A 19463-nucleotide genomic window follows, 5' to 3' on the forward strand; every position below is an offset into this window, starting at 1 on the left:
GAGTCGCCCAGCCAGAGTAGCCTCTAATACCGACCGTTGAAAAAAAAAATGAAAAGAGGATCTAATATCATCTACGGATATAAAATGTCCTCTTTTAATGCGCTGGGGTACGAAGTACAAGTTCTGATATGCCGTCAGGCCCGGCAGAGGCGCCCCTATTACATTTTAACTAGAACAGTGGGAGCGGGAGACCGATGAGAGGAATTGTGTATTGATACTCCATACTGATGGCCTTAATATCCGTTGACCCTTTGAGGGTTGACTCTCCTTGGGCTGCCAGCCCGTTTCCTTTACGAGTCAAAGCCCGAAACAAGACCGTGGAGAGTGTCGTGGAGATGCTAATAAGAGCCGCAACGCATTGGCATGGACTCGCGTGAGATAATGAGACGGGTCTCGGGAACCGCCTGACAACTCTCGTGGGCGGTGGACCTGGGTCACCGAGCGATTCTGACAGTTTCTACCTGCAAAAGCTGACTTGAGAGGCTTTGGTACATAGTACGTCATGGTGGCTGGAGCCGTCGATGAGGCCTTTCGGTTGCAGACACCGAGAAGCTGCCAGTTTCCAGGTTGCATCTTGGACGGCAGGTGCTGCAACAAGTTGCAATAACAGGCGCTATCCGCACGCAGTACGTAGTACCAGTAGCAGTGTTGCACAGGGACCCAGTGGCCAGTAAAGAATGGAACAGAAGGAAGAGAAGGTGGACGCACAGCCAATCTCGTGCCATGTGGCTTGCTGGCGTCCAGTTAGCGCAGCCAGAGGCGAGATGACCAGAACCTGTCAAGGCGAAACACGCCTAACAACACACCTAACACGCCTACTACACTGGCAGCACTGCTTCAGAAGTCGAAAGGGTTGGCTCCCAGGTTTCGGCGCCAACCAAAACCCCAAAACCCCGTCCCTGAACTTACTGGCTTGCCTCGGCACGTCGATTGGGCAGACGGCCACCCGAACACGGCGCCTCTTATTGATGAGTTGTTGATGAGCTGACCGACAGTTGTGGTCATTCATGAACGTAAGCGCTGCTCTCCTTCAGAAGAATGAACGATGAACCCATGACAAATTTGGTCAGTGTCCGTCATGGCCATTGCAAGCTGCTGTATCCGTAACAACTTGAGACTGACAGGCGCCTCCACTACCAGCCACCCCGCGAGCTTGAAGGCTCACAGCCAGCGCCATGACGGTGCCCTAGTGACTGCCCTATTCTTATCCAGAACGCTGTTTGATCGCCTCCGATTTGCGATTCCAGACATTCCAGACGATTAATGTTGCTTCGCGCGATGTGTCCCTCCCCGGCCTCCCGTGTTTTGTGACTAGGATGCCATCTGCAGAGCCCCTTTGCAATTTTAATGCTGCAGCCTGCACGTGTGGGAACAGGCAGAGGGCAGTAGCTCGCCTCTTGGGCATTGAAAATGGAAGATTGGATCTAGCCAATCGAGATTGGCAAGACGTGTGCGACGATTGTACGACGACTGTACGTGTTGCGTCGTGTGTGCTGCTGTGTGAGGTGATGGCCACTGAGCATCATCAACAAGAGAACCGGTCGGGCGTTGGGACGATGGGTTCCAGCAGGGATTCCAGCCCAGGCGTCACGCTCGTCCATCTTAGAGGTCCAGCTCCATCAGCGATGCGGTCGCATCCTGTGCGGCCAGCTTTTAAACAAGCTGCTTAGTACATCTGCATATTACTGCTACGAATAGTATCTTCAACTTCCCAAAGGCGGCCTTGTCAATGGCGACCTTGCGCTCCCAGAGCCGCCCATCAAAGGCAAGGGCACACAGCTAGGGCTTTCCAGAGGGCCAGATGACAGAACCACGCCCTGGAAGTTTGTGCTTCAGAAGCACAGGACCTATATTTAGCCTGAGCTTAACACTGATACGGCCAATCAGGCACGGATTTTCAGGTGTTATGCAAGCGATACGCCACTACTGGGACTCCCGTCTGGAACAAGTGGAAAGTGCAACGGCCTGGATCGTCGGTCTCTAAACGGGCAACTGCTGTCCTGATTGGCCCCTCAGGCACCAGTTCAACCTCACTTTCACCCATCGTCAATCATCGTCACTGACTCAACCTGCCCGCGTGAACTCGGTAGCTGCCCGACACGGATGGTACACCTCACTCCGCTTTCTCTATTGATTAAATCCCTAGTCTCATCTCCAACCATAATGTAGGAACTTCACCATAAGCGCCTACACAGATGCCGACCCCATGCCTTATAATATGACCTCGAGAGATATCCAACCAACCGCCATGGTCATGCGCAGGCCCCAACAGGGCAATACTACTACTATTACTATGTAATACGCAGTAATAACAGCAGCTCTTGGCGGCTCTTGCGGATACAGCTTCTACGAGTATGGGTGGTCTGTAACCTGTTCCTCTTTTGCGACAGTGTACAGATCAGACCAAGATAATTCTTGCTGTGACCAGTATCAAGCCCAACCTGCCGACTCGGCTCATCAGCCACATATCCGGGACAGACTTCTGCAATCATGACTGTCACAATCCATGGTCGCGTCAGTATAATACGAGATACCCTACGATGCCTTCAAACCCATCCTCAGCCGGCTGCTGCACCGACCCTCAGGCTCGGTGGGGTCCTTGCCTAGACGGCTAACAACCTGAAACGCCTCGCCGGGGTGTCCTTTACAACACCACCACGACGCTGCTGGGATTCTGCGACCATCACATCCCAAAGCAAGCAGCAGCACATGGTCGAATACAACTTACGCGCACCGCCTGCATTACTCGCGCTCAACGGAGTCAACGCCGACATGGTCTGCCCTGTGCTCTGCTCTGCGTGTCAGCCTCTGCCTAGTCCCAGGCCTTCCCCGTTCTGGCGTACCTTGCATGAAAGCTCCGACCGTTGATCGACCACGCGGGCGCGGGGCCTCGAGCACAGGAGCCTCCCCGGCCTTTTCCATTTCCTTGGTCCAGTTTCAGAAGTCCCAGTACGGCTGTCAGCGTGCAGCACGCCGCATCACCTCACTACTACTCGGCAGTTCGACCATGCGGTCAGTGTGACGGTGCCACCAGCGAGCTGCAGAGGCCGAAACTCTGCCTCAGGATCCCAGCCTCCTCGAGGGGGCGACTATGAAACTCGGGAACCGTCGTCTCAGGCTCTTCTCGAAGATCCTGAAGCACCGACTTTGCCGGGGCCCAGAACACATCCTCTGAGGAGCGGGCTCCCAGCATCCCCCTCACCACGGAACAGATATCCGCTTCGGGAAATAGTGCATCGAGGTCGCGATGACGCCAGGAAGACGTTCAGGGAGGGGAGGCCAAGACGATGACTCTAAAGCCCCGAGCACAGCCGATGTTGGTGTCTGTCCTGGCGGGGTTTGTCGTCGAGAGACGTGTCATCCCGGTGATCCGGCAGCATGTTAATAGTCCACCATCCCCCGAGACTGCAAGATGTGCTCTTGGGATACCCTCTCGGTACTTGCGCGAACCTCCTCGAGTTTCCAAATTCCCCGCAAGTCCTGCCACCGGTGGCGCAAGCCCTACGAGATTCCCCCCCCCCCCCCCTCGCGGGGCGATGCGCAGATGCTCTGCAGTCTTTCTCGCCTCGCCCTGACATGCCCACGGCTTGGCGACTCATATCAGCAGATGCTACGTATCCAGCAATCACTGTCCCTCTCCAACGTCCAACGGGGCGGGAAAGGTCTCAACTTTCCGATCAGGGGTAGGTAAACCCTGCTGCGATCACTCGTTCCACCTTCAGGAAGATCAATAATAGACCCAACCCGAGCGCCACCAACCTCGTTCATCCCTCTATTTTGCAGAGCAGGTAGCAATCCCATCGATCCTCGCTCACCCTCGGATCCTTTGGCAAATCTCGCCAGCCATCTAGACCGCCCGCCCAGAAGTTCCAGACTCTTGACTCGGGGCACTGGCCATGTTACCTATCCACCATAGGTCGCGTCGCATGGTAAACTCCGTTCTTCCCTAGACCCCCGTATCCGGCGGAAAGGATAGCCCAGGGTCGCCCCATAGATGTCGGGCCGGTATTTACAACGCCTACATGGTTACGGGTAGATTGACTCGCCACGTGTAGCGATGAGGTCTCGTGTCTGTCTGTGGTGCCTATGTAAAGACTCGCTAGCCAGCTGTAACTTGGAAATATGATGCCGGTGTCCGGTATTCGTGATCTGGTGGCCTAGTAGGGAGACGGTACCAGAGTGTTGAGTTGTTAGGGCTCTTCTTATATAGAGAGTAATGAGTTCTGTTGATACCAATATCAGCTGTCTCATGTGTATGTCATCAGCAGTGTAACTGCCACTTGACGTGTGTACAAGTCATAAGGGCGAAAATCCCAGCAGAGATATGATATTTAGTCCTGTCGTTCTCACTTTGATATTTCATTTCAACATTTTTGAATATTTAACTAGCATTCAAGCATGTATCGATCTAAGCCATCACGAAGCCTCCCGGTTCAGGGTAGGAGGAAGTGATCATGGATGAGGAATCAAGGGGCTACCACATAGGCATTGAAGAGGCCTGTTCGAATTCTCACATAATAACTTGACTTGTAAAATTATAAATGCCATGAAATTGGTAGCTAAACTCGTATCCGTGACCAGAGATGCTTGTGGTGGAGTCATGTCCTGCAGAAGATGGCGATGGCTTCATGTACCAGAGACGGCGCCTGGAACAGCCTCGGGCTGTGTGACGCTTATTGCATACAAAGTATATCCTAGCTACGTAAATCGAGAGGCCACTGCCAGACTTACTGATATACCCCCACTCCGTTCGGATCATATGGGAACGATGGAGGACTCGAAAGTACATACAAGGCAACAGGAAACGGAGCTAAGAAATGATGGTTTTTTTTTGGACACGAAGTAGAAGAACTCCCCATCAACACCTTTTAATACAGCCGCGTACACGCCTGGCACATCGTTCGTCACCTCATGTCCAACATGTTCACCCGCTACTCCTCACACATGCAACTGCACACGGTCGTTACATTTACGACCGCGCCTCCTCCAGCTCTAGCTCTAGTTGTCTGATGCGCTCGCTCTGGTCCTGTGATCCCGACCCCACCTTCTTCTTCAGGGAGTCCACCTCCGAGACCAAGAGGCTGATCTTATCATTCTGCGCGTGGATCATCTTGGTCTGGTTCTCGATCAGCTGCTTGATCTGGCCGAGCGAGCTTTCCATGCCGCCGGTAGAGGACGGGATGGTGGGCGTCGTCGCACTGACGGGGGTCCTGGCGGGGGACGGCGCCTTGACAGGCGCGGCCGCGGGCGTGGTCTGCACCTTGGGAGGGAAGCTGGGTTTAGACTCCGTCCTGACGCTTGCCTGCTGAGTTGCTCGCTGGGGAGGCTTCGCAATCTCCTCGAAACTCGACGTCTCATCCTCATCGTCGGGCTCCTCCTCGTTATCCTGGTACTTGTTTGCCATGGCGGCGATTGAGCCCTGTTGCTCCTTCATTGTGGGAGGCGGGGATCGCACTGCCGGCGCAGGCTTGGGCTCCTCCTTCTTGGGTTCCTCCTTGGGCGCGGGCTTGGCCACAGGGGTTGGCTCAACCTTGGGAGGGGCCTTATAGTCGGACGGCACCTCCTTGGGGGCCACACCGTCGTAAATGCTTTCGAAATCAATCTTGGTTGGGATGCCCGTCTTGCCGCCTAGCCACTCCTTGGCGCTCACAGCGGGCTTGCTGCCTATGGCCGGGGGGAAGATGTCCGCCTGGAAGGTCTCGGCACGACGAGGGACAGTGAAGGAGATTGGCTCAATATAAGCGTCGTTAACCGTCTTGAAAGCTCTCATAATTTCATTCTCGTGGACCTATGGTTGTTAGCGGTTTTCCTCAACCGATGGTTGCCAAGGAGGTGCCTACGTTGATGCCGCGGCGGGGCATGAAAGCCAGACCGCGCTGAGGGTCGGGGGACTTGTACTCGCTCAGGTACTCGAACTTATCATTCTCGTACTCGTAGTAACGAATGTTGCCGTCACTGTGAAGAGTTAGTCTTCGAAATGAGCTTTGTTTGCAGGAAAACGTACCCCTTTCCGGCAAGATATAGACAGTTGGAGCCATCATCTGACCCTGTTAGCTCCCGGTGACCACAAGCCCATTCAAGGAGCCCAACTTACCCCAGAACGGCATGCAGACACCCGAGCCGGAGTCAATCATGGTGAACCCGCCAATAGGCTCCGACCTCCCGGGCTCCCACAGCGCAATTTGGCGCTCGCTCATCCGCGAGAAGCCCGTCGTCGCGAAGCGGTTGTGCTCGCCCATCCAGACGGCCCTGCTATTCTTGGCACCGGCGTGGCCCGGAGACTCATGCACAGGCTTCTCCTGACGGACGTCCCAGACCCGGACCTTCTTGTCTCGCGAAGTGGTGGCGAGCAGGCTGCCGCTGGCGTTCCAGGTCAAGCTCTGGACGATATCGGTGTGCTTGAGCGTCAGGGGCGACTGGCCGGTGCCAATATCCCAGAGCTTGACGGTGAAATCGCCCGATGCGGAGGCAAGGATGTTTTCGGCCGCGGGATTGAAGAGAACCTGCCCAACCTTCCTGGAGAACCAGTCAGAATACAATGCTTTGCAATGGTTTGGGGGGAAGGGGGAATTGGGTGTCTGACCTCGAGTGTCCGGCTAGCTTGCTCACGGGAGAGACGTCGGGAACCTCCTCAGCATCGGTGTAAAGGGTGAAGCCCTGGGGCACCTCCCAGATGAAGACCTTGCCATCTTCCGAGGCGGAGGCGACGACGCGATCGTTGAACGGATTCCTCCACGCCTAGTTAGCCATATGTGGGGGTTCGAGGTTCAGGGGGGACCAAGGTGGCAGTACCAGTCGGTGTCGAGGACGGCAGCAGTGTGCCCACGGAAAAGGGGGATGACGTCGGGGAGTTTGCCTCGTTCATTGAGAGGTATAACGGCGAAGGCACCACCTCCAGAGGAATCCCAATTGACTGACAGGTAATCGGGATTGGCCTGCGCATCAAGAAATTAGCCCCCTGCCGAGCTGAAGTGTTACGGGCTACGACCCGGAAAAGGAGCAACGAACCTTGACTAAGTTGGTGTCCCACGCATTGCGGCTAATGTGCAGGTTATCGTAGCAGGAATCCTTCCTCGTTGACTTCCCGAAGACGTGTCCTGGTCACCAGAGGTGTCAGCAGAGAGGCGGGCGACACGAGGCTATCAGCGGCGCCTCGACGGCAACTCACGGTACTTCGACGCGCGAACGAAACGGCCGGCCATGGTTGCGGAATCAGGTGGCGCGAATATGTTCGCAGGCAGATTCGGAGCAAGATGGCCGCAATCCAATCGTGTGGTTGTGTTCTCTGATAGAGAAAACAATAGAGGAGGAGGAGGACACGCTGGAACGCAAGTTGACGCAGTCCAACGAGGCGCTGCTGCTATTGAGCTTGGTGAAGCTGACAACAGACCCGGGGGGACCGTTGGGCAGGTGCGGAGGTACCTGGGTACCTCCTCCCCCAGTCGATGATGAAACTCCAGGCTGCGCCACACCAACGCCTCCTCTCCCTAGGTACCTATCCGTACTACGAGTAGGTACCAAAGTGCTCGTATAGGTCCAGCGCTCTCACGTGATTCATGAAACTTGGCCCTTTCTCGCATCATCAATGAACCAACCAGTCAGTCTGCAGCGCGTTTCAAATCTTTGAAGTCGTCAATGCAATGCAGATTGCAGGCAGCGATGGTTAATCAGTGAAGCAGTACATTCATTATGATGCCTAAGGTCTGATACAAAAATCGCACGCACAGCCACTGGGGCCACTAGTAAACAGATAAACAGCCGAATACGCCGGAGCACCCGCTTCCCTTCATCCATATCTCAAGTTCTCAACGTCTTCGTCGTCTCTCAAGCCAACAACGTGTCAAGGGCATCATGGTACCATATACATCCGCATGAAGAAGAAGGAGAAAAAAAGAAGAAGAAGAAGAATGCGGCTCAACGCAGATCGGGCACAAAAACAAAGGCCCTCTTACACCAATTGCCTTGAACTCCAGGCCAACGCATCTCATCAGGGTCATGTCGTTCGTCTGCTGCGTTGCCCCTTCAAGAAGACACCTTCATCTCCTTCACACGTACATACTCTTGGTCCGCGAGTGGACCCGACGGCCCGATGATTCACGGCGAGCCTCTGATCGGCGGCGCTGCTGCTCTTCCCTCTTGAGGACAAGCTCGCACCACTTGGCTCGCGAACGAGGACGGTTGGCTTCGTCATCCGCGCTGTTATCTTCACGGCCGATGACGTCGGAGAGCACCTTCATCCAGCCCTCCTTGTCCTCGGCCGTGTCGGCATAAAAGTCAATCACCTCGCCATTGTTGAAGCGGATTCGGAATCCCTCCTCGACGAACATGTAGCCCTCTTCATCCTCTGCGAAAGCTGACCGACGGCGTTTGCCGCCCTTGCTTATGGTCTCTTTCTCGGTGAGGGCAACGCGATCATCAATGAGCCGTTTGGCGTTGGAAAGGTTGATGGTCGCGCGAGGCTGGCGAGTGGCTTCGTGATATGCTGTCAGCTTAGCGCCAACAAGCTTGAAATAGCGACGACGCCAGTACTGAAATATCGTTAGCGGGAATTGCATTGGTAAACCGGAATCATTTGGGACTTACAGGGCAATCGCCTCCTTGCTGGCTGAGGTGACCCTCCCAGTTGCGGGATAGTCTTTCCTCAGAGGCCTTCAGCTCCCGGATGCACGAATTCATGCTTTTGGGCATATCGTCATCCGTCGTGTTCTTGGGGCGGGGAACGAAGAGCAGCTGGAGCTCCAGCTTTCCAATCTTGTACGGAGCGCGTCTGACAACGGCAGTGTTGCCGCGCTTGCTCTTCACGCTAGAAGCGAAGCTTGCCTCTTCCGTGGCCCACTCGTTGAAGCAGGCAATCTCCGCCATGTACGGGCGGCCAAAGCATCGATTCTCGTGCTCCTTGAGGCATACGTAGGATCGACCAAAGCTGCCGTCCTCAGCTGCGAGAGGAGACAGGAGCTCATATGCAGTGGGTGCAGCATTCCGCTGCCGCGCCTGCGCTTCCCTCTGCTGAGCGTAACGCTCGTCTTCCTCCCGCTGGCGGAGCTCAAGCTCCTTGCGCTTCTTGGGGGATGCAAACACCCTGCTGAAAGTGGATGTCTTAGCCTTAGACGTCTTAGCAGTCGCAGTATTCAGCTTAATCGGTGCGGGCTTCTCCAGCTTCACATTGAGGGTGAGCTGGAACTCCAAGTCGTTGGGAACGACTAGCTCAAACTCCTGGCCAATGGGGGCATTGCGAGCCAGTTCCAGCCAGGCAGTAGTAACACAATGAACACCGTTGTCCAGCGTCAAGCTGAACCAGGTTCGTTCGTCTGTTGTAATTAGCTCACAGTCCGGAACCAGGGCAATGAGGGGGACTTACTCTTGGGGATAGGTAGATCGAGATCCTTGACGCCCATGACCTTGACAAAGAGACGTCCTCGCTCTCCAGACTCCGGGGGTGCCTGCTCGGCCTGGTCATCCTCCTCGACAACTCCCCTGAGCGTCGTGGCGTTGCTCTGCTGGCCAGGCATTGGTGGAGCGGGACCACTGGGGGCATGGCCAACGGCTCCCGATTTCCTCCGGACGCTGACCTTGCGGGTCTTACTGTTCCAAGGCTCAACGGTCCATGTCTGGGGCCGCTCCTTCTTGATAGGCGAGTTCCCGGCGGAACGAGCCGTCCGGGGCTCTTCGGCGTCCTTGTCGCTCGCAGAAACGAGCTTGGTATTCTGGCGCATAAGATAGCCACGCTGATGGCGGGATGCCACGTTAGCACTAGGGTCTTTTGTAATGCTGTCAGGGGATGGAGTAGACGCTTGTCTACTTGTATTGTTGCGGGGGGTGGGGGATGATTTATGTAAGGAATTGTTTAAAGCCACCTTTTGTGCCTCGATAACTCTCTCAAAGTCCTGATCGAGGCTAAGACCAAGGTCAAGATCCAGTGTCAAACTGCGTTTGTGGAAACTAGGATGTCGATTGGGGAACTCGTCCCCAGCCTGTTCTGTTGTGGCGTCACGGGATAGTCTATTGCGGTGCCTTTCAGGGATGGGAGGGACGTTGGGGACTTCGTAGCTAACTTGTCGCCGTGCCTCTCGCATCGCTGCCAGGTCAGAGGGGGTGTTGGAGACGCGGGTCTTCAACTTGGAGTTGGACGCCTTAACGGTCGCGACCCGTTCAGGAATAGCTGGCGACTCCTTGGGAATGGTCGGGGACTCCTTGGGCTCGTCCTCAAAGACTTCCTCATCCTCAATCTCACTCACAGGGTGGTGGATGACGGACTCGGGAGTTCCAGGCTCGTCGTCGTACTCCTCATCCGGTTCACCCCATCCAGATCCATCGTACTCTGGCTTGGACATGGCCTTGTTGGGGGTAATGGGGCGCTGGTCCTTGGGGACAGCCTCCTCCTGCTGCTCCTCGGCCTCTTGGGACTCGGGGAGCATGTAAGCCTCAAATTCACGCGAGAATGCCGAGTGCCTGGTGTTTGGGCCAAGGTCCGGGATGGAGTCGCCTAGGGTGGTTGTCTGAGTTGGTGTGTTGGCCGTAGGGGTCGTCGCCTCTTCTGGTTCGGGTTTCTTTTCAGCCGCCTCATCGACGAGGTCTTCACTTTGCTCGGAATAGGCCCTGCGGTAGTCGTCATCATCCAGACGGCCTTCAGATTCTTGATCCTCAATGTCAGACTGCTGAGACATATCGTAGCTGTAGTCGTCCTCGGAGTCATAGTGCTCTGCAGCGTCTCGGTTGATGATGACGCTTCCTTCCTCCTCCTCACTGATGTCCTCCAATAAAATGGAGTCTTCGGTAGAGGGGATGGGTACGTCGGGGTCGAGAGATATCTGCCTCTCGGGACTTCTCGTAGGGCTCCGCTGTGCACCTAAGCTCGGCGCAGGAGATGAGAAGTTGTAATCCGACTCCCTGTCAAAGGCCCTGTTTCCATTAACACGGCGCATGATTGACTCGCGCGAAATGCGGGACGGAAGCTCGTAGTCATCCAAGCCCGAAATGTCACCAATGGTGTCGTCTTCCTCTTGAGCCTCGAGCGCACTCGTAGTAGATTCAGGCTCAGAGATGGGGCTGCCAAATCTCTCACGGCCATTTCCACGTCTGAGTCGGCGCTCTCGCTGCTGCTCAGCTGCCGTCTTAGCGCCGTTATCATCAGACAGCATCATGAGCTTTAGTCTTTCCTCAAGAGTCATCTTGCCATTTCCGATATTCTGGATGTCAGTCTTGCTGGCAGACGCAGCAGGGGGCGAGGGCAGGCTCCTATGCGACCCAAGCATCCTCTCTGCAGCAGCAGACAAGCCAGGGGAAGCGGGTGCGGAGCCGTTGGAATGGGTTCTGGAGTGACCAGCACCAGGGAGAGGGGGGAGGGGGCGGTGCTCTCCGTTGGATGTGACAGAGTCAGAGCGATTCGCACGTGGGCGCTCAAAGCCGGTCATTGAGGCCGAGGTCTCCGGCATTGGGCTACCTTCCCAGTCTAGTGACTGCCTTCCGTGGACCATAGGACTCTCGCCTCGCCAGTCGTCGGGGCCAACAACGGGAGTCTTGTCGGTGTCCTCCAGGGACGCATCGAAACTATCCTCATGGTTGTGGACATTGGCAGGGTCGTAAAGAAGGTCGTCGTCATCATCCTCGTCATCCAAGGACTCGTAGCTTCCTTCTCGCGAGTTTGTGCCGATGGAAGAGAGATCCGGGGTGGCCATTTCGTATTCATTGATCTGGGGAGGCGCGGCATCAAACGTGACGCTCTTCGCATGGCGGTGCAGAGAGCGGCCACTGGGGAGATCGTGCTCACCGACAGATGAGTCGGCAGTCCAGTCTCCGGATAGGCGGTCGAGGCTGCTCTTGAACTTGGACGGGGAAAGAGAGGATTTTGTGGGGGACCCCGGGCTCTTGCTGGGAGTGGGCGCGGCCTCTGCCGGCGGCATGGTCTGTTTGGGGCTCATGATTGCAGAGCTGAAACTACTGCCGCTGTGGTTGAAGTCGATGGATGTGCGATCGCTGCTAGGAGACCACAGGCCACCAGAGTTGGATGTGCGAAACGAGTTCCCTTGCACCTTAGAAAGGGGTCTCTCGATCTGAGGTAGCCGCGTAGGATCATATTCCTGCTTCTGTTCAAGAGCGAGGATGTTGCTGTTCTTGACTCGAGAGGCCTTCTGGAGGCGCTCGATGGAGGATCGCCGGGTTGGTGACGGTGAGCCAGTGCTTCCTCCGTAGAGCATGTTCTCGGAGTTGCGATTTTGCCAAAACATGCGGGGGGACGTGGTGGTCTCCAGGGGAGACGACTGGAATGGGGAAGAGTCGGTGTTGAGGCCCGATTTCTAGACATTGTGTCAGCACCAAATGTTGCCATCACGGGGCGCGGCCACGGAAGCGAATGCATTCCAAATGGCGGTGACTGCTACTGACCTTTGGTGACGTCGTGGGCTGGTACCAGCTAGGTGAATTTCGTCTCTTCTCCATAGGGGAGATCTCAGACAGTGGACGGGGCATTCCTCCGGCCATCTTTGATGGAGAGGAGTTGGGGGTGTTTTTGTTGATGCGTAATGGATGGACCTGCGAGCTGGTATTAAAAAGACAAGTTTGCCTGGGGCAGGGCGGCGGGGATAATGTCAACATACCGGTTCAGATGCCATGCTGACCGGACGGCTAGAAGTCTTTTTAAGGGGGGTCTAAGCCGGGGCTGAAGTCATCGGCGCGAGGCTGGAACCATTCAAAACAAAGGAAGTGAAGCACTGGAATGCCGCGATTGCTCGTGGCTAAGAGGGGTGTGTCAAATGACGATACTAGGAGAATGAATGATTCCTAGTGGGGTGGTTATCAAGAGAATCAATCTAGGAGCATCGGGGCTCGTGGAGAAGTGCAGCACCAAAGACGGGGGAAACGACAGGGCAACCAGGCAGGCGACAAACTGGCGACAGCTGTGGAAGTTGAGGGTTGGCGATTATCTTGGGAGTCGCAACTTGTCGAGGGATGGGGAGGTGCGAGGGCGATAGCACTTTGTTTAAGGCAGGCACACAAGCCACCGAGGCGCAGCCTCTCATTGGGCGAAAGCATAACAAACAGTATCCCTCTCCGCGGCTGCTGTTGCCACGGGAACAGCCTTCCAAGCCTGGGATTCTGCAGGGGGCAAAGCTGCCTGTGACGGGCTACTGCAACCCCGCAGCGGCTGTGACTGGGGGGCTCGATCGCACCACCATTCACCGGGCGACCGCCAACCGCTGAACAGAAGACAAGAGTCTCCATTATCTCGCAGAAAGATAGTCGGCAATGCTCGGACGGCTGCAGGACATATCCCACCGCAGGATTTTCGGCTCCTCTGACTGCAGGACGGACGGCGACTGACGACCAATCTAAGGTTTCATGGCTGCCCATATCAATTGATGGCCTGCCCTGGTGACACATCCCAGATTCCCAACAAAGCTTACTGTCGTGATTCGTAGCATTGCCCTAGCTATGCGTATCTGTCCTTGGGCTGAGCTTCTGGTGCGGACCATAATAAGGCATGGTCTCCCTGTCCACTCACCTATGTACAATTCATGCGCTCTGCCTCGCGTTCCACTCAACACACTCGTCAAACTTGACACCCGTGCCGCCGAAGCAGTCCAGGGCACTCCCAATGGTAAGGTCCACCTTTCCACCACTGAGCCTCTTGACGGCCTCGAGGTCCTCCAGGTTCCGACCGCCACCCGCGTACGTCACGGGGATGGAGCACCATTCGGCGAGCCGCTCCACGAGCTTCTCGTCGATGCCCTTCTGCAGTCCCTCATTGTCGGCAGCGTGGATGAGGAACTCTGAGCAGTACGGCTCAAGCGCCTTGATTGATTCTTCAACATGTTAGCCGATGCCACCGTGTCTGACCCGGCATCTCGGTATCACACACCTGAATTGACTTCCATGTCCGTGATGGTCTGCCATTTGTTCATGGCCACAAACCAGCTCTTGTCCCCACGACGGCGGCAGCTGAGGTCAATGACAAGTTTATCCTTGTCCCCACCCAGCGCTCTGAGGACGGCGTCCAGTCTTTCTTGGCTGAACTTGCCGTCTGGGAAGAGATAAGATGTAATGATGACCTAGGTTCCCAGGTCAGTCTTCGGGAGCCACGGGAAGGGGTCTCGTATTCCGCACCTTTTCGGCGCCAGCGTCTATCCACTCCTTTGCGTTCTTGTCCGAGATGCCGCCTCCCACCTGCAGACCACCGGGCCATGCTTGCAGTGCTTCCCGGGCGGCCTGGTCGTTCCCGGGCCCAAGCATAATGACATGCGCTCCCGTCAGACCACTGTCTTTGTATAAGCGGGCATAGTAGGCCGCTGGGTGTTTCGACACATAGTTGGTCTTGAGAGCTTCAGATGTGCTGTCGAGGGTGCCGCCGACAATCTGTTTTACCTCGCCGGCATGGAGGTCAATGCACGGCCTGAACCGCGTCATAGCTGCTGAGGGGTTTTGGGAGCTGGGAACTGCTGTAGGTGAAAAGGTGAGGTGCAATGCTTCACCAAAATTGTCAAGATGTGGACCCGGCCGATATGCGTCCGAGAGTAGGAACGGTCACGGTCGGTTTTGATGACGTTGAGAGCCCGGCTACGCGGTTGAGGACCTTGGGGCTCGAATCAAGGGTGGTTCCCGGGATGAAAGTTTAATTGTGCGAGTATGATAGCTATATTCTCCCCTTGGCAAGTAGTTCTACTTAGAAACGCCCACGCAAAAACATCCCCATTAGCCACTATCGAAAGACGAAATGTCAAAAAAAGACCCGCTAGAACAGAGGGGCAAGAAGCAAAAAATGTACGGGATGCGAGGATCGAACTCGCGACCTTCGCGGCACCTTCCTATTCAGGATGTGAGCACGATGTCATAGCCACTAGACCAATCCCGCTTCATGTAGTGGAGAAGTGTAATTCTGATAGTTGAGGCTGCTCGTAAGGGTTGAGCGGGACAGCTGATGATGGGCCGTCATGAACAGAATCCTGCTCAGGTAGTACTGTGGGGATGCTCCGGTATTTGCATGAGGAAGATGCCAATAATCTACTAATTGTCCTTGATACGGGAGTCTGTCTGCGTAGAATGGCTTTATTCAGCTTGACTTGAACAGCGACTTTTCGGGTGGTTGGTGTGTACAGGGTCCTTCCTGGGTCGTAGATACGATAAAGTACTTATTGTGTGAAAGGGTGAGTGAGACTGGCGTCGAGACAGGTCTTTGGCATCTCTCCAAACCTTAAACGAGAAGAGGGTCCAGCTGCATGTCACAAAGATGTCACAGGCAGCTGAGTGTTGTGGTGGTAATCGGGCTTAGCACTGTCTGTAACCGTGAAGCTGGAATAACCTTAGGTATCCGTACGTACGAAGTAGATATTCATGGATCGACGGGTAGCTGCACCGATGAGATCCACCCACTAATGATATCCAGCGCAGGTCCCCCAGCTGCAGCAGACGGGGTGGCTCACGCTACTCACGCTACTAATGGCTGCTGTAAAGACGCGCCCAGCGCATCACCTCATCGTCAGGCTCCCGCGCCGGGCAGCTCATCTCACTCCCATCACCACTCTTTATCACAGCGCAACTCTACACAAGCTGGGCTAGCGCGAGTTTTCATGTCAGGCCCCGGGCGGTCGCCGCGCCGCGACGCAAGCAAGCGCAGCAGCATCACCGATCGCATCTTCGGAACCCTCAACAAGGCCCGCCAGGACACAGCCGCCTCGCTGCAGCGCCGCACCTCGTCTGCTAGCAACTCGCCCAGCGCCGCCACCAAGGGGCAGCAGAGCCCCGTCTCGCGCATCCGCGAGTGGCTCGACACGTGCAACCGCGAGCACAACCACCACTGCACCCCGGGGTCCAGGCCTGACGACCAGGATGTCGCCACCTTCCGCCCCGTCTGGCTCATCGACTCAGCCGACCGCCGCCTCGTGCGCGCAAAGACCACCGACCGCTACATGGCTCTGAGCTACGTCTGGGGCCCCGGAGGTGGGCAGAACCGCCGTGGCTCCACCCAGGCCGACCCGGCTCTGCTGGTCAAGGCCAATGTCGATGTCTACGAGGATGCCCTGCCCGAGGATGACTTGCCCCGGACCGTCCTCGACGCCATGTGGGTGGCCCGCAAGCTGGGCCTGCGCTACCTGTGGGTCGACAAGCTGTGCATTGTCCAGGATGACCGCGACGAGATGGACGCCCACATTCACCACATGGCCCACGTCTTCTCCAACGCCTACCTCACCCTCGTCGCTGCCCACGGCGACGTGAATACGGGTCTCGTCCCCCTCAACCCGCGCAGACCGCCCCCGGCCACGCTGGGCAGGGGCCTGGCATCCGGGACGCCCAACCACGAGGAATTGGTCCGCCAGTCAAAGTGGCGCACGCGGGGCTGGACACTGGAGGAGGCCCTCTACTCGCGGCGGCGCGTCTACTTCTTCGAGGACGCCATAACCTGGGAGTGCCACTGCGAGTCGTGGCAGGGTAGTCCGGCCAGCAAGCAGATCCGTGGACGGAGAGAGGCTTGTACAGATACGCTGTCGTCGGCAATCTTTGCGTATAGGCATGCGCCGTGGCCCGATCTCGACGAGTACGCGCGCATAGCCATGGACTACAGCGCCAGGAGGGTCACCGTCGTGGATGATACTCTCCGAGCCTTCTCGGGCATCACGCATGTGCTGTCGCGCATTTTCCCTGGAGGCTTCCTGTATGGAATGCCCCTCATGTTCCTCGACGTTGCGCTCCTATGGCGGCCGCAGGCGTCCATGCGTCGGAGGGCCGTCGTCCAGCCACCTTTTCTCCCGTCGTGGTCGTGGATGGGCTGGTGGTTCGACGGAATCCCAGTCGACCTGGTCCTGTGGAGAGCGGCGGCCGACTACGTCGCGGAGTCGGGGGCCGGGAGACAGGGACAGAAAAAGTCAAAGAGGCTACAGTCGCCAAATGCCTTCAAGATCAAGCCCACGGTGACGTGGACCTTGACGGACAGGTCCGCTGGCGTCCCCGTCCACAGCATCGGGTTCCAGTACCGGGACCTCAGATCGCGGAGGAGCACGGCGTCGGCCTACCCTCCCGGTTGGTCGCGAGAAGGGGCCCATTTCAAGCATGACAGCGACGATTCCACCCTGTTCAGATATCCCATACCCGTGGAGGACCCCCCTGAGGCGGGTGAATACCCGCCGCCGCTCGGGGAGACGGCCTTCCCCGGACCCTTCCTTTCATTCCGTACGTCGTCCGCCTTCTTCGAGGTCGACTACGATGCGACCCTCTCCCCGCGCGACGCCGAAATGAACCCGCCGGTGGCCGTGGGCAACATCTGGTCCAAGACGAACAGGTGGGCGGGCACGTTACGCTCGCACGACGGCTGGCTGGGGATCCAGTCGTCCAACTACGACGGCGACGAGGCGCTCGAGTTTGTCGCCATCTCAGCCGCCACGGAGCGCAGAGGGTCTCACCTCTTCACCCCAGAGCAGTTCGCCGCCAACCGCGACACCGGCGACTTTGTCGACGTGGTCAACGTGCTGTGGATCGAGCGCATCGGCGGCGTGGCGTACCGCAGGGGCTTGGGCCATATCCTGCAGAAGGCGTGGGATGCTCAGCCCAAGGAGGAGGTTGATGTTTTGCTTGGTTAGTGTTGCAGTTGGGCGGTTTACTTCTTTATTCCATTCTCGCGCCTTACAGCGATGCATCTTGTTTGTGGAGTTTGAGTTTGGTTTTTAGCACAAGTTGGCGGTGAGCGGACACTGTTTGGCATGGGAAATTTGTGTGTATGTGCAGGGGATATGGAACCATAGTATGTAGGATATTGTGGGGAGTTTGCAAATGCTGTGACTGGCTAGCTTGCTTCAACAAAATGCCAATATCGGAATATCTTAGCCGAGAAGAGCTTATGTTAAGTGAGATATCTGAAAGCTGGCTGTCGCAACGGCCCCAGGGTAAGTAAGTGTTGTCGTCCTCACCGTCATGACAAGAAGGCATCATCCTCTGTACTATTCTGGAAACTAAAGGAAGGAAAAAGAAGAGATTCTACATCGGACATCCATGTCGGAGGACCTGGCTCAATGGAGGTTCGGCTAGACCTTATTTGAGAAGGTTGATAATATCGCGCGTTGCAGATAGAGGCCGATGGATATGCAAAGGGAATATCCCACACACTCTCCCCGTACAAGGTTTATAAAGCATCGAGATAGCCTCGCGGCCACGGGCCACGGTTAAAATGGCTGAAGGTGAAGAACATCTCTCATTGGGTGGCTTGAAACTGATTATATTGATGTATGATGGAAGAACAGTGCTGTCGCCGTCCCAGGAGATGATCGTCAGCCTGCTGCATTCTGCATTAACTATATCCAATGGCGGACTGCATGCCTCCTTGATGCTTCGACTACATGAGCAGCCGATCAGGCCCGCCTCCCCGGCTGACTCGGAGCCCGGGGCTTATTAAACATATTGGCGGGCAGGGCTGAGGGGCCGGTTCCAATATCCAATCCTTTCCCCAATCTTCCATGGTCGGCGTCTCATCGGAGGTGGTCGTTCGAGAAGGTTTATCCCGCACTCTGCTTTATGCTTGATATCCACTACTCAGTTAGATGACCTGGTGCCCTGATATCGAGGGAGCGGCGTGGGAGGTGGATGTAAAATTGTACTGCCTGTATTACTCCGCAAGTACAGATACCTGAGGTACAATTGCAACGTGTGGTATCATTGGGGGAGAGGGCAACTGTCACCGTCCAGGTCCTTCCGGACAAGTCACAGGGACTAGGAAGGTAGTGGGCAGGTACCTCCCATAATAGTCATTTCCATGTCATGCAAGTAATGCAAATCAACGGCGGAGTCACCGCCACTTCAGTCCAGACTTCCACTTCGCTAACTATCCAGACCAGATCAAAGATCGAATTTCCGGGCATCCAAGTGCATCCATAAATAGCACCGCATCATCACAGCATGGCCAATGGCAGTAGTATTCGATCTAGCCAATAGAATGGCGCCGGTCTCCCGAACGCCGCAGGTGGCAACCACCGCTCCGTGTCGCACAAAGGTGTAGCGAAAGCTTGCCGCGAATGCCAAGAAGAAGAGAATGCGCATGTTGCCAACGTCCAAGGAATCAAGCTTACGCCATATGAGGCTACTGTTTGGTGAGCGGGGACTCACCTTTCACTCCAGCCCCATTGGCTTCGGATGGTGCCCACTGAGGGTCCAATCCAAGACAATTGTCGCCTTGGCCCTCTTGGGCGTCATTCCCGGCCTGATCCGACGGCAGTTTCGCGCCAGTTTTGAGCTTCGACCGACGACCACAACACCTTCAACGTTGCCATGGCGTTGACAGACAAAGAAAAGGAAACATGAGTGGCCCGTTGCCCTGCCCCCTGTATCCACGCTGTGACGCTACAATCCATCTGCATACTGATTACTTCCCGCATACGACGTCGCCCAGGTTTGCCAGGCTCCTACGAATATGCAGTAGAATCTCCGAGTCACCAACACAGACATCGAGCTTGTGGGTCCCCTTAACACTGCGAAGTGCATTGCCGGCA

General features: G+C 56.1%; 4 protein-coding genes and 1 non-coding gene across 5 annotated transcripts; 1 reads left to right on the forward strand and 4 right to left on the reverse strand.

Moving 5' to 3' along the window:
• Positions 1 to 4969: 4969 nt before the first annotated feature.
• Positions 4970 to 7202, reverse strand: CRN1 (coronin; the record flags this gene model as incomplete). Its single annotated transcript, XM_083190236.1, has 8 exons — positions 4970 to 5788; positions 5841 to 5955; positions 6005 to 6041; positions 6095 to 6516; positions 6584 to 6730; positions 6793 to 6935; positions 7009 to 7097; positions 7169 to 7202. 8 exons carry the CDS (start codon positions 7200 to 7202, stop codon positions 4970 to 4972), a joined length of 1806 nt encoding a protein of 601 aa, XP_083054095.1.
• An 843-nt stretch (positions 7203 to 8045) lies between these two features.
• On the reverse strand, positions 8046 to 12608 carry BUD4 (uncharacterized protein; the record flags this gene model as incomplete). The annotated part of the gene is made up of 6 exons (XM_083190237.1): positions 8046 to 8528; positions 8584 to 9308; positions 9359 to 9725; positions 9855 to 12293; positions 12382 to 12528; positions 12594 to 12608. The coding sequence occupies 6 exons, from the start codon at positions 12606 to 12608 to the stop codon at positions 8046 to 8048; spliced, it is 4176 nt and encodes a 1391-aa protein (XP_083054096.1).
• Positions 12609 to 13509: 901 nt separating this feature from the next.
• On the reverse strand, positions 13510 to 14400 carry HIS6 (1-(5-phosphoribosyl)-5- ((5-phosphoribosylamino)methylideneamino)imidazole-4-carboxamide isomerase HIS6; the record flags this gene model as incomplete). The annotated part of the gene is made up of 3 exons (XM_083190238.1): positions 13510 to 13799; positions 13856 to 14045; positions 14101 to 14400. 3 exons carry the CDS (start codon positions 14398 to 14400, stop codon positions 13510 to 13512), a joined length of 780 nt encoding a protein of 259 aa, XP_083054097.1.
• A 355-nt stretch (positions 14401 to 14755) lies between these two features.
• ACO1O0_000742 lies at positions 14756 to 14845 on the reverse strand. Its single transcript has one exon. It is a non-coding gene; the product is annotated as a tRNA-Val (tRNA).
• A 715-nt stretch (positions 14846 to 15560) lies between these two features.
• On the forward strand, positions 15561 to 17564 carry ACO1O0_000743 (heterokaryon incompatibility protein-domain-containing protein; the record flags this gene model as incomplete). Its single annotated transcript, XM_083190239.1, has 1 exon — positions 15561 to 17564. One exon carries the CDS (start codon positions 15561 to 15563, stop codon positions 17562 to 17564), a length of 2004 nt encoding a protein of 667 aa, XP_083054098.1.
• Positions 17565 to 19463: the final 1899 nt, after the last annotated feature.

The sequence above is a fragment of the Amphichorda felina genome, assembly GCF_050947745.1.
Source record: "Amphichorda felina strain 45539 chromosome Unknown scaffold_1, whole genome shotgun sequence".
Taxonomy (NCBI): domain Eukaryota; kingdom Fungi; phylum Ascomycota; class Sordariomycetes; order Hypocreales; family Bionectriaceae; genus Amphichorda; species Amphichorda felina.